We start from the raw sequence: 12,689 nt of genomic DNA on the forward strand, positions 1-12,689 counted from the left end.
CTGCAGAGCAGGAGGAGGGAGGATAGAAATGTCAGGTCCCTGAAAAATTTTAGAGATGATATCACACTATCCAAACAAGGGATTAGCAGTGAAAAGTCACCTTTTTTTTTCTCAGAGAATATATTTTCCTTGTAAGCTGCTGGACACTTCAGGAGCTGGCATGTTTACTTCTGGCATCTCGAAGAGCATTTTGGTCTTAGATACTTTTGTTTGTTAGAATGTGACATATTAAGTATGACACATTTAATTAGCTGTTCCTCGAGTGGAGGGCCTAACATACCATGCCTCTGGTATGGTGTTGCAACAAGTACTGTAACTCCAGAAAAAGCTCTTGCAATTATTCTGTTTCTCACCACAGGTGGATTCCTGCCATGGAATTTTATGTGGGCCACAGCAGCTTTCATGACCAAGTAACAGCCTCTATCTGAAAATACCTTGTTCTTTTTCCAAGGAAGTTACGTAAATGAATTTTGACAGTGTAAGGTTTCAAATCTGAAGGCTGCTGGATTCCCTTGCGTTTCTCCTCGGCGTTCTGTAAAGAGCAACCCAGAAGCAGAGGGTCAACATGTTCGGTTTCTTTGTGCTGCACTGCAAGTGAGTCACAGCTGGAAGGTTAATGGCCGATTAAATGGAAAAAAAGGGTATTTTGCTACAGGTGGACAGGCAAGTGTGAATTTGTGATCAGTGTCACACCACCAATGCACCATGAAAGGGAAGACTGGTGACAGTTTTATCCGGTGCTCCAGCATTTTTTTCTGATCTGCTTAAACAGAATAAGACACAGATAACAGCATTCCACATTGGAGTAATAATGGCCGAAATTTACAAAGTAAAACAGTTGTTCTTGTGTACTGAAAGAGCTTAAAACCAAGACACAAATGCATCCAAACTGTAATATTACCTTTAACTTCCCACAGAAGAAATATTTCAAGGTTCAAAATGAAGACTCCCCAGTGGAATTTTTTTTTCCTCTCTTCTGCAAAGAAAAATACTGAAGTCTTCATATAGTGTAAAATGATTTTTAGACTATTCATGACCTTTGGAAAAGGTCAGAGACAGGAAAATTATGCTGGCATTTTAATCTGATATATATTAAGAAAGACTGGCATCCAATCAAGGAAGTGTTCTGGTCTCCAAAAATATTAAGTACGTTCAATCATGTATGGGGAAGCTTTACACCTAGATCTTAATTAAAAGAATAGTTAAATTTTGCTCTTCATCATAAAACTGAAGCAATTGTCCCAGGCAACTTATTTCCTCTCAGTTCAATTTATTTGTTTTTGAGATGGCAGAATTATTACTTATACAGATTTAGATGCTCCATTTTTATTACTAAATTAGTAGCCAGCGTCCAGGCTATCAGTCAGGGTGTGAAATCTGTGGGTCTGGTGCCTTTTCATTTCCAGAATTATTCTTTCAACCATGTTGTTGGAGTCTTTCATCCTTTTTTCTTGTCAAATTAAGGGCCTAATGAAATTTACCAGAGCATTTGTTCATATATTGAACATCATGCAGTATTATATAAATTTCTCTGTATAAACATGCATGTTGGTGGAAATATACATCACCTTTTGTCTTTATAAGATTTTTGTCTTGTAAAACTTTATGATAGCTAAACTATGAAACTGCAGATGCTAAGAACAAAAAGCCATTGTGTGGAAATAGATAAGGGATAGTCAGAGGGAGTTTTGTGTTCAGCTAGACCTGATTTTTTAAATTTAATTTTTCCCTAAATGTCCATCTATGGATGGGCAGGAATCCAATTTATCCAAAGCACTTTCATGATGATTTGTTCCCTGGCATATGGTAGCTAAAATTCATGACATTTGTTTCGCTCCTTCCAAACGACACCAACATGGAATTTTTCTAATACTTTGTGGATAACTACGAGCTTTTAATATTTAACTTCTACTGTTTATACATCTGTTAACACAAAATGAGGTAGAGAGAAAAGAGGTTGTTATTCTCCAGTGGTTTAATTATTATCATTAGCATCACAATTTTACAATATGTCTATAAATAGGTTTTTTTCCCCTTTTCTTCCTTTTCCTTCTGCTTGCCTCACATGCCTTCATACTTATTTTTAATTCCTTAATCAGATACGATTACAAATCCCTTTTCTAGCTACACCACCACTTCAGTTCAGGGAGCAACAATGAGTATGGCCTCAGTGAAAATCCCAGAAATCCCCAAGAAAGCTATTCAGCTTTCTAGCAGGTCAATGTGTATTGTGCATATATAAAATGCATATTTATTATGTATATTGTAGTTTTGTGAAAGAGTACTGGTGTGATGTTACCAACCTGTTGAAGTTGAACTTCTCCCTGTTTGACTACATTGTGTGTAGTTTTAGTCAGAAAAGCATGCCTTTGCTGGGAATGTCGTAAGAATATACAGAATGCTCGTTTATTTTTTTTTTTTTTTTTTGACAAAAAGCCTCATGTTTGCATGTTCTCAAGGATGCCCGATTTCTGCCTTCAGATCCGCGCTCCCTCAGAACCAACCCCCGAAAGCGAAGGATTACTTGGTTTCCAAGCGGAGCTGCCCTCACGCGTTGGTGGAACACGACAAATGAGGGGCGACAAACCCGGGCGGGTGACAAGCCCGAGGCGGGACACAAATCCGAGGCGGGGACAAGCCCGGGCGGGACACAAGCCCGGGCGGGACACAAGCCCGGGCGGGACACAAGCCCGGACGGGACCGAAGCCCGGGCGGGACACAAACCCGGGCGGGACACAAACCCGAGCGGGACACAAACCCGAGCGGGACCGAAGCCCGGGCGGGCGGCCGCCGTCCCCTCACGGCGCCGTCCCCTCACGGCGCCGCTGCCCCGCCGGGCGCGCGCGCCCCCTGCGGCCGCCCCGCCCCGCCCCGCCGCGCGCGCTGGCCCCTCCCCTCAGGAGCCGGGGGAGCCCCCGCATCCAGCCCCTCTTCCTGCCCCCTCCCCCGGACTCCCGCTCGCCGCTCCCGGTGGGATGGAAGTCCCCCCGTAAGCCTCTTCCTTCTCCCCCGGTAGCAGGCGGCGGGCCCCGAGTTCGGTGCAAAAATGCTGGGCATGTACGTGCCGGATAGGTTCGCCCTGAAGTCGTCCCGGGTGCAGGACGGGATGGGGCTCTACACGGCCCGCAGAGTGAAGAAGGTGGGTGATGGCGGGGGAACGGCCTGGCCCGGCCCGGCGGGGAGCGGCTGCCACGTATCACCGGGGAGTTGGGCGGCTCTCCCGCCCCTCTGCCCCGCTCCAAGTTCGCCTGAGCCGCGCTGTGCCCGCCCGGGCTCCCCCTGGCTCCCGGAGCTCACGGAGGCGCCGCCCGCCCGCTGCCCCCTCCCGGCGCGAGGAGCCTCCCGGGGCGCCGCCGCCTCAGGCGGGAAGGGGCGCGGAGGGTTTGCTGTGAGGAATTTTATTTTCTCCGTTTTGTGATTTATTTATTTATTTATTTATTTTTAAACTCGGTTTGTGTTAAGTCTGGCACAGTTTTGAGGGCAGAGCTCCCCCGGGCGGGACCGCCTCCCTGAGGGCAGGGGGAGCCCGGAGCTCTCCCGTCGCCTCCCTCACGGCTCTCCGGGCTCGGCACGACCGTGGTTTCCTTCCTTTTTTCGGCGTAAAAAAGCCGGGCCCTTGAACGATGTCATTCGGCTGAACCGAGTCTCGTACTCCAACCAGGTGATGCCCCCTCTTCACACTTCGGAATTGAAAGTATCTTGACCATGTGAAATTCCAGCTGAGACTTTCCAGGTGGCTTGTTAGGACACATAAAGGCATACTAAAACTATGAACCCATCATTAGTATACATACACTTTTCTGTGTTTTGTATGTTTTGCCGTCCATCTTTGTCCTCGTTTTGGCTCTGATTTTTTTTTTTTTTTTTTCGTAATTTTTCACTGGTTTCATCAACAGGACTTATACTAGATGGGGTGGAGGTCTCACGTTTTTAAGGTGCCCCTGAGTGTTAAGGGGACCGGAAGGGAACTATTTTATTTCGTTTGGTTTCATTCTTTAAAACTTTTCTACTGAGGTTCTGAAGTTCCATTTCAAAACTTTCTGGGTTCACACAGCAAGGAAGGTTGTACACGATTTACATTTGTTAATCTCTGGACTCTGAAATAGAGTGAAACTCGTGGGAATCAGCGTCCCCAGTTCAGAGCCGGGGATCTGAGCTTCCCTGCGTTACACTATTGCCAATTGAGCCATTAGAGCTGCATGCTGAAACGAATACAGCTCTTCCTGCCTAAATTATTCCACCTTACTTAGGACCTTCACACAGGCAAAGCGTATGAGGTCGGAGCTGTGCAATCACCTAGAAAAAGTGTTGGAAGTGTGCTGTGTACTTCATGTGGACTGCAGAAGGCAGAGGCAGCTGCAGTAGGATCTGTTTGTATTAGGAGTGTCTGGTGACAGTGTTTGTTACAGACCTGTCCTTTGGCACTGAGTCCTCTGTGCTGGCAGCACAGCCAGCTGTGGTGTGCGGAGCCCTGGTCAGAAGAACAGGCAGAGGAACCAACTCTTGAGTTGCTCTGTGGTGTATTACAATATACTCCTAAAATACGTTGGAGACCTAAGTCCTGTGTTCTCTGCTGGGAGAAGGGTGGATGTGTAAATAAAACAGGTGGTACACTGGACACAGCCAGACTCCATGTTAGTCTTTTCCATGGAAAGAAGATTCACACCTGAAGTGCTCTTGACCTGTTCGCCTGCCTAGTAATGAGGCAGAAGTGTCAGACTTTGTGGCTGTGATAAAGAGTAGCTTATAGCTGTTAAATAATTTCCATGGAGTTTTGGGACTGGGAGGAGGTGTTGAATGTGACACTTTATTGTGAAGTAAGACCTAAGTTGCTGAGTAGGAAATACTGCACTGTTTTCTCCCTGTTGCTGTCACACAATTGCAGTTGTTGAACTGAAAGTAAAAAAAAAAAAAAAAAAAAAAAAAAAAATTGGATGATCTTATAATCAGAAATTGCAGTACCAGCTCTCCAAGTGTTGTGGAGGCCTCTGAAAATTCTGCTGTTAGCAAAGTTTTGGTAATAATACATTCTGAACTGCTGCTGCCTGTCATCTGCTTGTGCACCTTCAGGCATCCAGGGCTTTCAAAATTTTGTTTGTAATCATAAAAGGTGCAAACTTTTTGTTTTGTTGCCTTAACAAAGCTGTGATTCCCGTGTACCTTCTGTTTTCCATGAGCTGGCCTCAGGCTGCAGAGCGCTCACATCCTGAGGCTCTCGGTGTAATCATCAGAGAGCCATTGCATTTCTCAGGGTTTTGCTGCAACTGGAAGATTAGCCACAGCTGCTTTTTTGAAAGCAACTGTTGAAAATAGTTTTTTCAGCGGTGGAAAAATGTGTGTTTATATCCTGAATAATTTCTCTGCCTTCAGACTGTGTTGTACGCCTTGCTTTTATTGAGCAGAGGGGAAGCTGAAGTCTTGAGTGTGTTTTTGATTAATGTCTGTTGGCATCTAACAACATGGTTATTAACCAGAAATAATATGTGTGTTCATATATATATATATATATATATATATATATATATATGAAGAAAATTATCTGAAAGGCTAAACATGAAAGGCTAAACAATAATTGAACTTATCCCCATGGACCAAGACATCAGGTTTTGCTTACCCCCCAAATTTGAGAAGCCGTAAAAAGTGCTTAGAAATCTGCATCACCTACAGCTTATGTTATGTTTACTCTGTGTTGAGAGGTGGACAGGTTGCTTTTGCTGTTGTTCCAAGCTTCCAGAAGGTCTTGAATACTGCAGTAGAGATTTCCTGGTTTGGAGTACTGAGCTGGGAATGGTGTGTGGTGTTGTTCTGAGCTGTTCCTGTGCTTCAGCGATGGGTGAAATGAACACTGTAGGTGCTGTACACATACGGCTGTATTTAACTATTTCCACCTTCCTTGCCGATGAGGTAAGAGAAGGAGGAAGTTTCAGCATGAGTATTGAATCCCAGGATTTGAAGAACTGGCAGGGGAGGAGCTCTGGCATTATTGACCAGCAAAATGATGGATAGTGGTATGGAAATCAGTGAGAACTAAGGATATGAAGCTCTGGAGTGCCAGTTTTTACTGTCACTGCCCCTGTCTGGCTCCTTTGCTGCTCTGGGCTCCAGTTACTGAATTCTGCTGTTCTTGTGTTTTAACCTTCTGCTTTGCTGTTCCTTGTAGTGAAATGTTCTTTGTGCACATTTAAAAAATTGTCCCCCAGTTCTGTTGCCTTATGTCAATTTCCTTTTCCTTTGTTTATTACCTCTTCAGGTTTAATACAAGTTGGTTGTTTTTCTAAAAAAAATTTGATTTCCTGTTTCAAAGAGGAACAGTCCTGGATGTTTTCCATTCCACTTTTTCTCTACTCTACCTGTAGGCAATCTGTAAAAACTAAGCAAGAAGAAAAGCAAGTAGCAGGCTATTGCTGGGAATATGGAATTTGCCTGGAGGAAGGGACAAGATCAATTCTTTTTTTTAACCAAAATACTGTTGTTTTTAAAAGAAACACCAAACTTGCTTTTCAATATACACTTAAAATCTCTAATTCTTGAAAGTATAAGTGCTTTTGGATCTTAATGCTGCCTGAAAGAACACAGCATCCTACATTCCAGGTGTTAGGGCCTGTCCCTACAAATAGGGACAAGGCAGTGTGTGTGGGGGGAAGTTGGGCCTGTGGAAGAAGAAAGTCCTATTAAATTTGCCCCGCTGCTCCTGTGACATCTGTGCAGGAAAAAAACCCTGACGCCAAATACTTTTGGAAGAACATATCAATGGATGCTTTCACGGCGGGTGTTATGACTAGCAGGTGGTAGAACATTTTAATTTTGTTTATGGAGGCTCAAATTAATTCATAAGCACGTGCATACTTTCTTACCATTTTAAACAAATCTCTCTGTATGATCAAGCCCTTAGTTATTCAGTCTTTTGATTTGTGGCACTTCAAAAAGTAGCGTTGCAAATAACCTTGCAAATAAATCTAATGTCAACTTGGTGCATGCCAGGTTCTTTGTTTTAGTTGGATGCCTGTTGCAAGGTGCTTCCTGAAAATTTTGTAAGAAATTTAAGAAATTTGACTTGTATATTTCAGCCTTATTTAAGATAAAGAAAAATCCTGCTTCCCAAAGGAGAAATAAGCATGCAGAGGGAAGGTATGGCTTTATTAGATTCTTCAGAGTATGAGAAGAATGGGAATAAGCTTCAAGTTGAACCCTCAGGGATGTGCACCTTCTTGGCATATAGTAGGACAATAAAGGAAAACTCTCCTTTCCTGTTTGAGGCTAAAAATTACTCCTCTGCTAGAGTTTGATGACTGACTTGCCTTCTTCTTTTTACCCCCCTACTGATTCTTTTTCTTTTGTAATTGTGCCTTAGGGTGAAAAGTTTGGGCCCTTTGCAGGGGAGAAGCGAATGCCGCAGGAGCTGGACGAGAGCACAGACTGCAGGCTCATGTGGGAAGTGAGTAAAGTGATGTCATTGCACCTCGCACAAACTGTTCTCACTATTAAGTTTTACTGTAACAAATCCTTCCTGTTTTGTTTCATAGATTAAAGATCCTCTAGAGAGATTTAGTACTTTTAAATTACACTGCCTGGGTAGAGGAGGATTGACTTCTTTTAAACTAAAGAAAAAGCAAATGATGGTTTCTAATTAATGAAGTGTGGAAAAAACATCAAGTCAAGCCAAATACAAATATAATAACACTGTGAAAAATCATTAAAACATGTGAAAATAATTAGAAAAATTAAAACACTTTGAATTGGGGAAGCAGATTGTAAGTTACAGAGATACTGATTTATGCTCATCAACAGGTACGAGCTTATGGCTTCCTTCTGCTGTAATATGAAACATTTCCTGGTGTGACACTTGTGTTGGGATTTGGCAAAATATATAAGTGAAGTTTTAAAATTTTAGCAGTCTTTAATGCAATGAGTAGGTGTGAGGTTTTCAGCAAAATAGAAGCCTGTGGGCAACTTTTTATTTTTTATATACATTAGCCAGGAGCAGCAGTTTATGCACTAGTTCTTGTAATTAGGTACATAAACCCACCCTAGATCCTGCTGTACCTGTGTGTGCCTGAAGTAAAATCTGAATTTACCAGTTGAAGAGATTACACTGGCTGAAAGATACTGGCAGAAAAACCATTTCCAACTTGTTAAAAATGCCTTCTTTCTGCTGCCTCTTTTCTGTCTTTGTAATCTTTATTTACTGCTGTAGTTCTTTGAGCAGAATTTATTTTTTCTTTTTTTTCCCCTCAGCCAAGCAGTTTCTATTGAATGCACATTTAATCCTCTTTTACACTGACAAGAGGACTACTTTCTTACTTTTTTACCTTTCTGTGGCTTGAGGTGGAAGGACTGTTACTGCATGGCACGAAAGAAACTTACGTTTGACATCTGGCTTAAAGCACTGTCAGTGCATTTACCACAAAATACATGTTTATTTGAAAAATCTCTGGCATTAACATCACTGAGCAGTTTATGAAGAGAGCAGAGTTTTGATGCAGCCTTAGTAGAGCTACAGATAGAGTCTATACACTAGAATGATGACTGAGAGAATGTTAAAAGCCCATATTTTTTTACCCAAACTCAATATAAATATCGTGAGTGGTGAAATATTCTTAGGAAAGTGCTAACTCCAGTCTGTGAAGATCTGTTTTCTCCCCTTCCCTTTCTTTTGTCTATTTTAATCTAGGGGTGTGCCCCAAATGCCCTTTCCCAGAGAAGAGGTGTGGACAATTGTTGGCTTTTGCTTTTGGGTTATGTACTCAGAGCAGCCAGTTTCATTCTCTTTGTTCCCAGCTGAAACCAGAGCAATATACTGTGCTTTTATTACAGATGTTTGCTGAGTACAGTTAATGTGCCCTGGCTCACTTGGCTCTTCCTGATGTTTCTGCAGGTTGTTTTAAATCAGTAAAATGCTTGTGCTAGAACAAGGTTTTCAGGAAAGACAGTGGGTGGATTACAGCAATGAGAAGGTTTATTGGAAAGCTTTATGATTTTCCAGATTCCTCATTGCTCATACTTAAATAGATTTATCTGTTTCTGCACGACAGGAAAGAAAAGGCAAATACATTTATTTATTGGTGACACTAATGTGACCCCGTTGACAGCAAATCAGAAAATGAGGTTTTTATGAGCTGTTTTAAAATAATTTCATAATATCTTACTGTAACCTAGTTTTGAGAGTCTTGAAAAGATTCCTGCATACCAAATTTTATGACTTCCTGAATGTTTTAACCCAAGTTGTTCATGTTTACTGAAGTTGATCTGAACATGAGCTTTCTAATATAGTTTAAATCATGCTGGGAGTAGTCTGAAGTTGAAAATTGAGACCAGGAATGCAGAAAGTTAGACCTGAACAGCCCAAGTAGATGGTTATTCCAGAGTCTGTAGTAAGCACGCGCAGAAACTGGCCAAGTTTGTGTGTAGCCACCTGTACCAAAGATATTAAAAATAATTAATTTGAAGGCTGTTGGTGGGAGGCACATTAAAGCCTGACTTCACAGTCTGATAGCAGTCAAAAAACAGGAGAGGACACCTTCAGAAAGAAGTCTGAAGCAGTAGAGGCTTCTTGTAAGTCAATGAAAAAAATGGGCATTAGTGCAGCATTTCTTTCCTTGGCATGTGATGCCTGGGATCCAGGCTTAAATTTTATGGAATATTTTTTCTGTGAGGAAGTTTGCCACATGCATTTCTACTTGTGCAGAGTAGTGCTCTGTGATGTGGTCTGTTTTGATCAAGCCATTCCTTTTTCTCCAAGACCAGCACTGTGAGTTGGCATCTTTAAGGCATCACATTGAGGCAGAATTGCACGCATTATATTTTCTTTTGGTCTCAGGTAAAACGTGGCACCCAGAACATTTATTGAGCCCAGTGATTTTGTTCACTAAAATTCTGAAGATATTAGAGTTTCTATTTAAATTAAATATAGCAGAATGCCATGACTCTGCTTGTGACATGCACAGTTGTGAAGAAATCAAAGGTTTATACTTGCTCATTCAACAGATTCCTGGGAAGTGGAAGATTCCAGTGGGTGGGAAGCATCCTTGATCTTGCTGTTATCTTTGTAAAGAGCTACAGGCCAAAATGTTTTATTTATGAGTGGTGTGAAAGGGAAAAAACCCTCAAACAAACCTATGGTAACCATTTAGCTAAGAGTGATGATAAAAAGCCAAGAAAATGTCCAAATGGCTTTGTGCTTTCTCTTTCTTTCTGTTAAGAAAACACCTCTGTGTTATTCTCCAGCTCTCTAAATGTTGTGTTGGTGAAGGACACAGCTTGTTGCTGGTGATGAATTGAAAGTTTTGTTCTTACACCTTGATTAAATACTTCTTTGTGTGTATTAGTAAACTTGGCATAGCAGCTTTGAACTCTTTGTATTTGCTGGAGAAGCAAATGCTTAAAGGCAAGCAGGAAATAATCTTCAGGTATTAAAAGTTCACAGACATTTTTGCTCTGGAGGCTCAGATGGGCCTTTGTGAAGGGAAGATAACATTTCGTTTATGTACGTTCAGTTCCTTTTCTTCCTTTTCCTTAACCAAGAAAGGGGAATTTATTTCACTCCTATTGGGTTGTGGCAGGCATATACTTCTGGTGATGACTTTGGCAAATGTTGAAACAGGGAGGGCTGGAAAGATTTCGTCCTTCTTCAAATACTCTGACATACCATGAAGAAATGTTGGTCAGGGTTGGATGGAACATAATACGCCATGTAATGCTGAATGTTACATATTTCAGGTTGGGTTTCTGTCAATCTGCCAGGATCATGTTTTCTTCATTGTTGCATTAAAACCAAAGAGATTGGAAAACAGTCTTTCAATGGAAGCCAATGCTTGTGTTTATTTATATAAGAAAATAAAATGAACTTACATTTCTACTGCTTAACTTGCATCACTTTTGCTGTGACAGTTGTTTTCAGTTAAATAAGCCTGCCTGAGAACTAGTGAAGGCAACAGAAAATCTGCTATTGGCTGCAGCCAGCTTCAGATCAGAGCTGTGGTGTTTAGGATTGAGGTATAAGAAGTCAAGCACATTAAGCTTGCTGTGTTTTGGTGGCTTTTTTTTTCCTTCTTTCTTTTATCTTGCCTATAAAATGTGCTTCTGGCATGGGAAGACTCTTACACACAAGACATTAAGTCAAATTATGTCCACAGATTCATGATAAAATAAATCTTAATTGGATGAATTCTGTTTTTTCTGTCAAGGTAATGTAATACTATAAATCTAATTCTGAACAATATAGGCTTTATTTTTTCTGTATGAAGACTGCCTTTCCAGTATTGTCCCTCAAATACTGTCTACATTGAAAACTGTTTGCTTTTAAATGTTTCTGCGTGAATCTTTGTTTAATTAAATAACAAAATGCTTTTGTTTTTCTAATTTCCTAAATGATCCAGGCTTTTACACAAATCAGAAGTTGTTGCACTATCTCATCTGCAAGTCCATGTCCCAAAATTTCAATTTTAGTAAATTGTTCTCAAATGGGATAGATAGGTGTCCAGAGTAGTTACTAATGTTGTTATAATCAAATCTGTTAAAACTTGTTTCAGTCATCTTTTTCCATGTTAAATGTATGACTTTGTATTCATTTTAGTAACTTTTGGAGCAGGCCCATTTATGATATTTTGGTTTTGGTGGTGAGAAGGAACTACTCCTGAATGTAGCTGAGAGTGTTAAACTCCCATCTTCAGTTACGGGATATATTTAAGATGCTGGAAAGCACATGCTACTAGGCTGAGGTACTCCAGTCTGAACTTACTGTAGAAGATCACACACAGTTTGCTTAGGGAGATTTGGGTATCATTCCAGAGAAAGGGAAGTGCAGCCCTGCTCCTGAAAGCTCCACAGAATGTTTGCAGGAGTCTAGGAGTGAGCTTCCTGTACCCTTCTATCCCTGGCAGGGTCAGGTAACGTCATGCACCAGAAGGAGCTTTATTACCATGGAAAACTTGCTGTGTGTTTTGGCTGAAGGAAAATGTCACATGCTGTCTCTGTCCCAGACTTCTTACTGAGCAAGCAAATCAGCAGTTGCTGCCTCAGGTTTCTTTTGCTGGAGTTATTTTAAATATCTCCGGCAATGTTAAAAAGTGAATTTCTACTCTGCAGTGAGCTCTGTGATGGTCTGAACTCAGGATGCAGAAGTATTGCATCTAGCTGTTTTATGCTACAGCAATAAAGATCATATTTTCACCTAATCAAAAAAGAAGCAGTGGAGAAACCAGTACTTTTCTCTACAGGATTGTTTGATGAACGTAGATTTTTTGATTTAGAAATGTTTTAGGAAATTATTTCCAGAAAGCAGCTTAGGTGTTATTTAGGGTTGTGTAGGGTTTCATATGGGGAGCTTATATGTTAACCAGAGACACATCTTGTCCTGAACTCTTCTGTTCCTGAATTCTTCTGGTGCTTGGTAATCATGTCAGATTGTCCTGATTGGCTTTGAGGTGGAACCTCACCCTGTGTGGTGACAGTGAATGTCACGTGTTTCATCTTACGCTGAAGGCACTTGACTGAATTAGTTCAGTGACACCTTTTGTGTGGATTCTCAGGAAGATAGTTCCACAGTTTGATGTACATAATGTGGATATGTGTATGCGTTTTAGGTGTTGGTTTAAAGTGCTAGGTTTAGGATCCCCTGCCATCAGTTCATTTAGGAACCTTCCTATTCATGCAACCAGGGAAGGACTGGTTCATATCACCAGTCTAGTCCA

General features: G+C 41.4%; 1 protein-coding gene across 2 annotated transcripts in view; it reads left to right on the forward strand.

The window, feature by feature from the left end:
* Nucleotides 1-2,974: 2,974 nt before the first annotated feature.
* Nucleotides 2,975-12,689, forward strand: part of PRDM5 (PR/SET domain 5) — a 58,084-nt gene continuing 48,369 nt past the window's right edge. For both annotated transcript variants that reach the window (XM_021554929.2, XM_077782593.1), the window contains exons 1-2: nt 2,975-3,139; nt 7,352-7,435. In XM_021554929.2, the coding sequence (XP_021410604.1) occupies nt 3,047-3,139; nt 7,352-7,435 (177 nt within the window). In that variant the 5' untranslated portion in view covers nt 2,975-3,046. The remainder of the gene's footprint in view (nt 3,140-7,351; nt 7,436-12,689) is intronic.

The sequence above is a fragment of the Lonchura striata genome, chromosome 4, assembly GCF_046129695.1.
Source record: "Lonchura striata isolate bLonStr1 chromosome 4, bLonStr1.mat, whole genome shotgun sequence".
NCBI classification, from domain to species: Eukaryota; Metazoa; Chordata; class Aves; order Passeriformes; family Estrildidae; genus Lonchura; species Lonchura striata.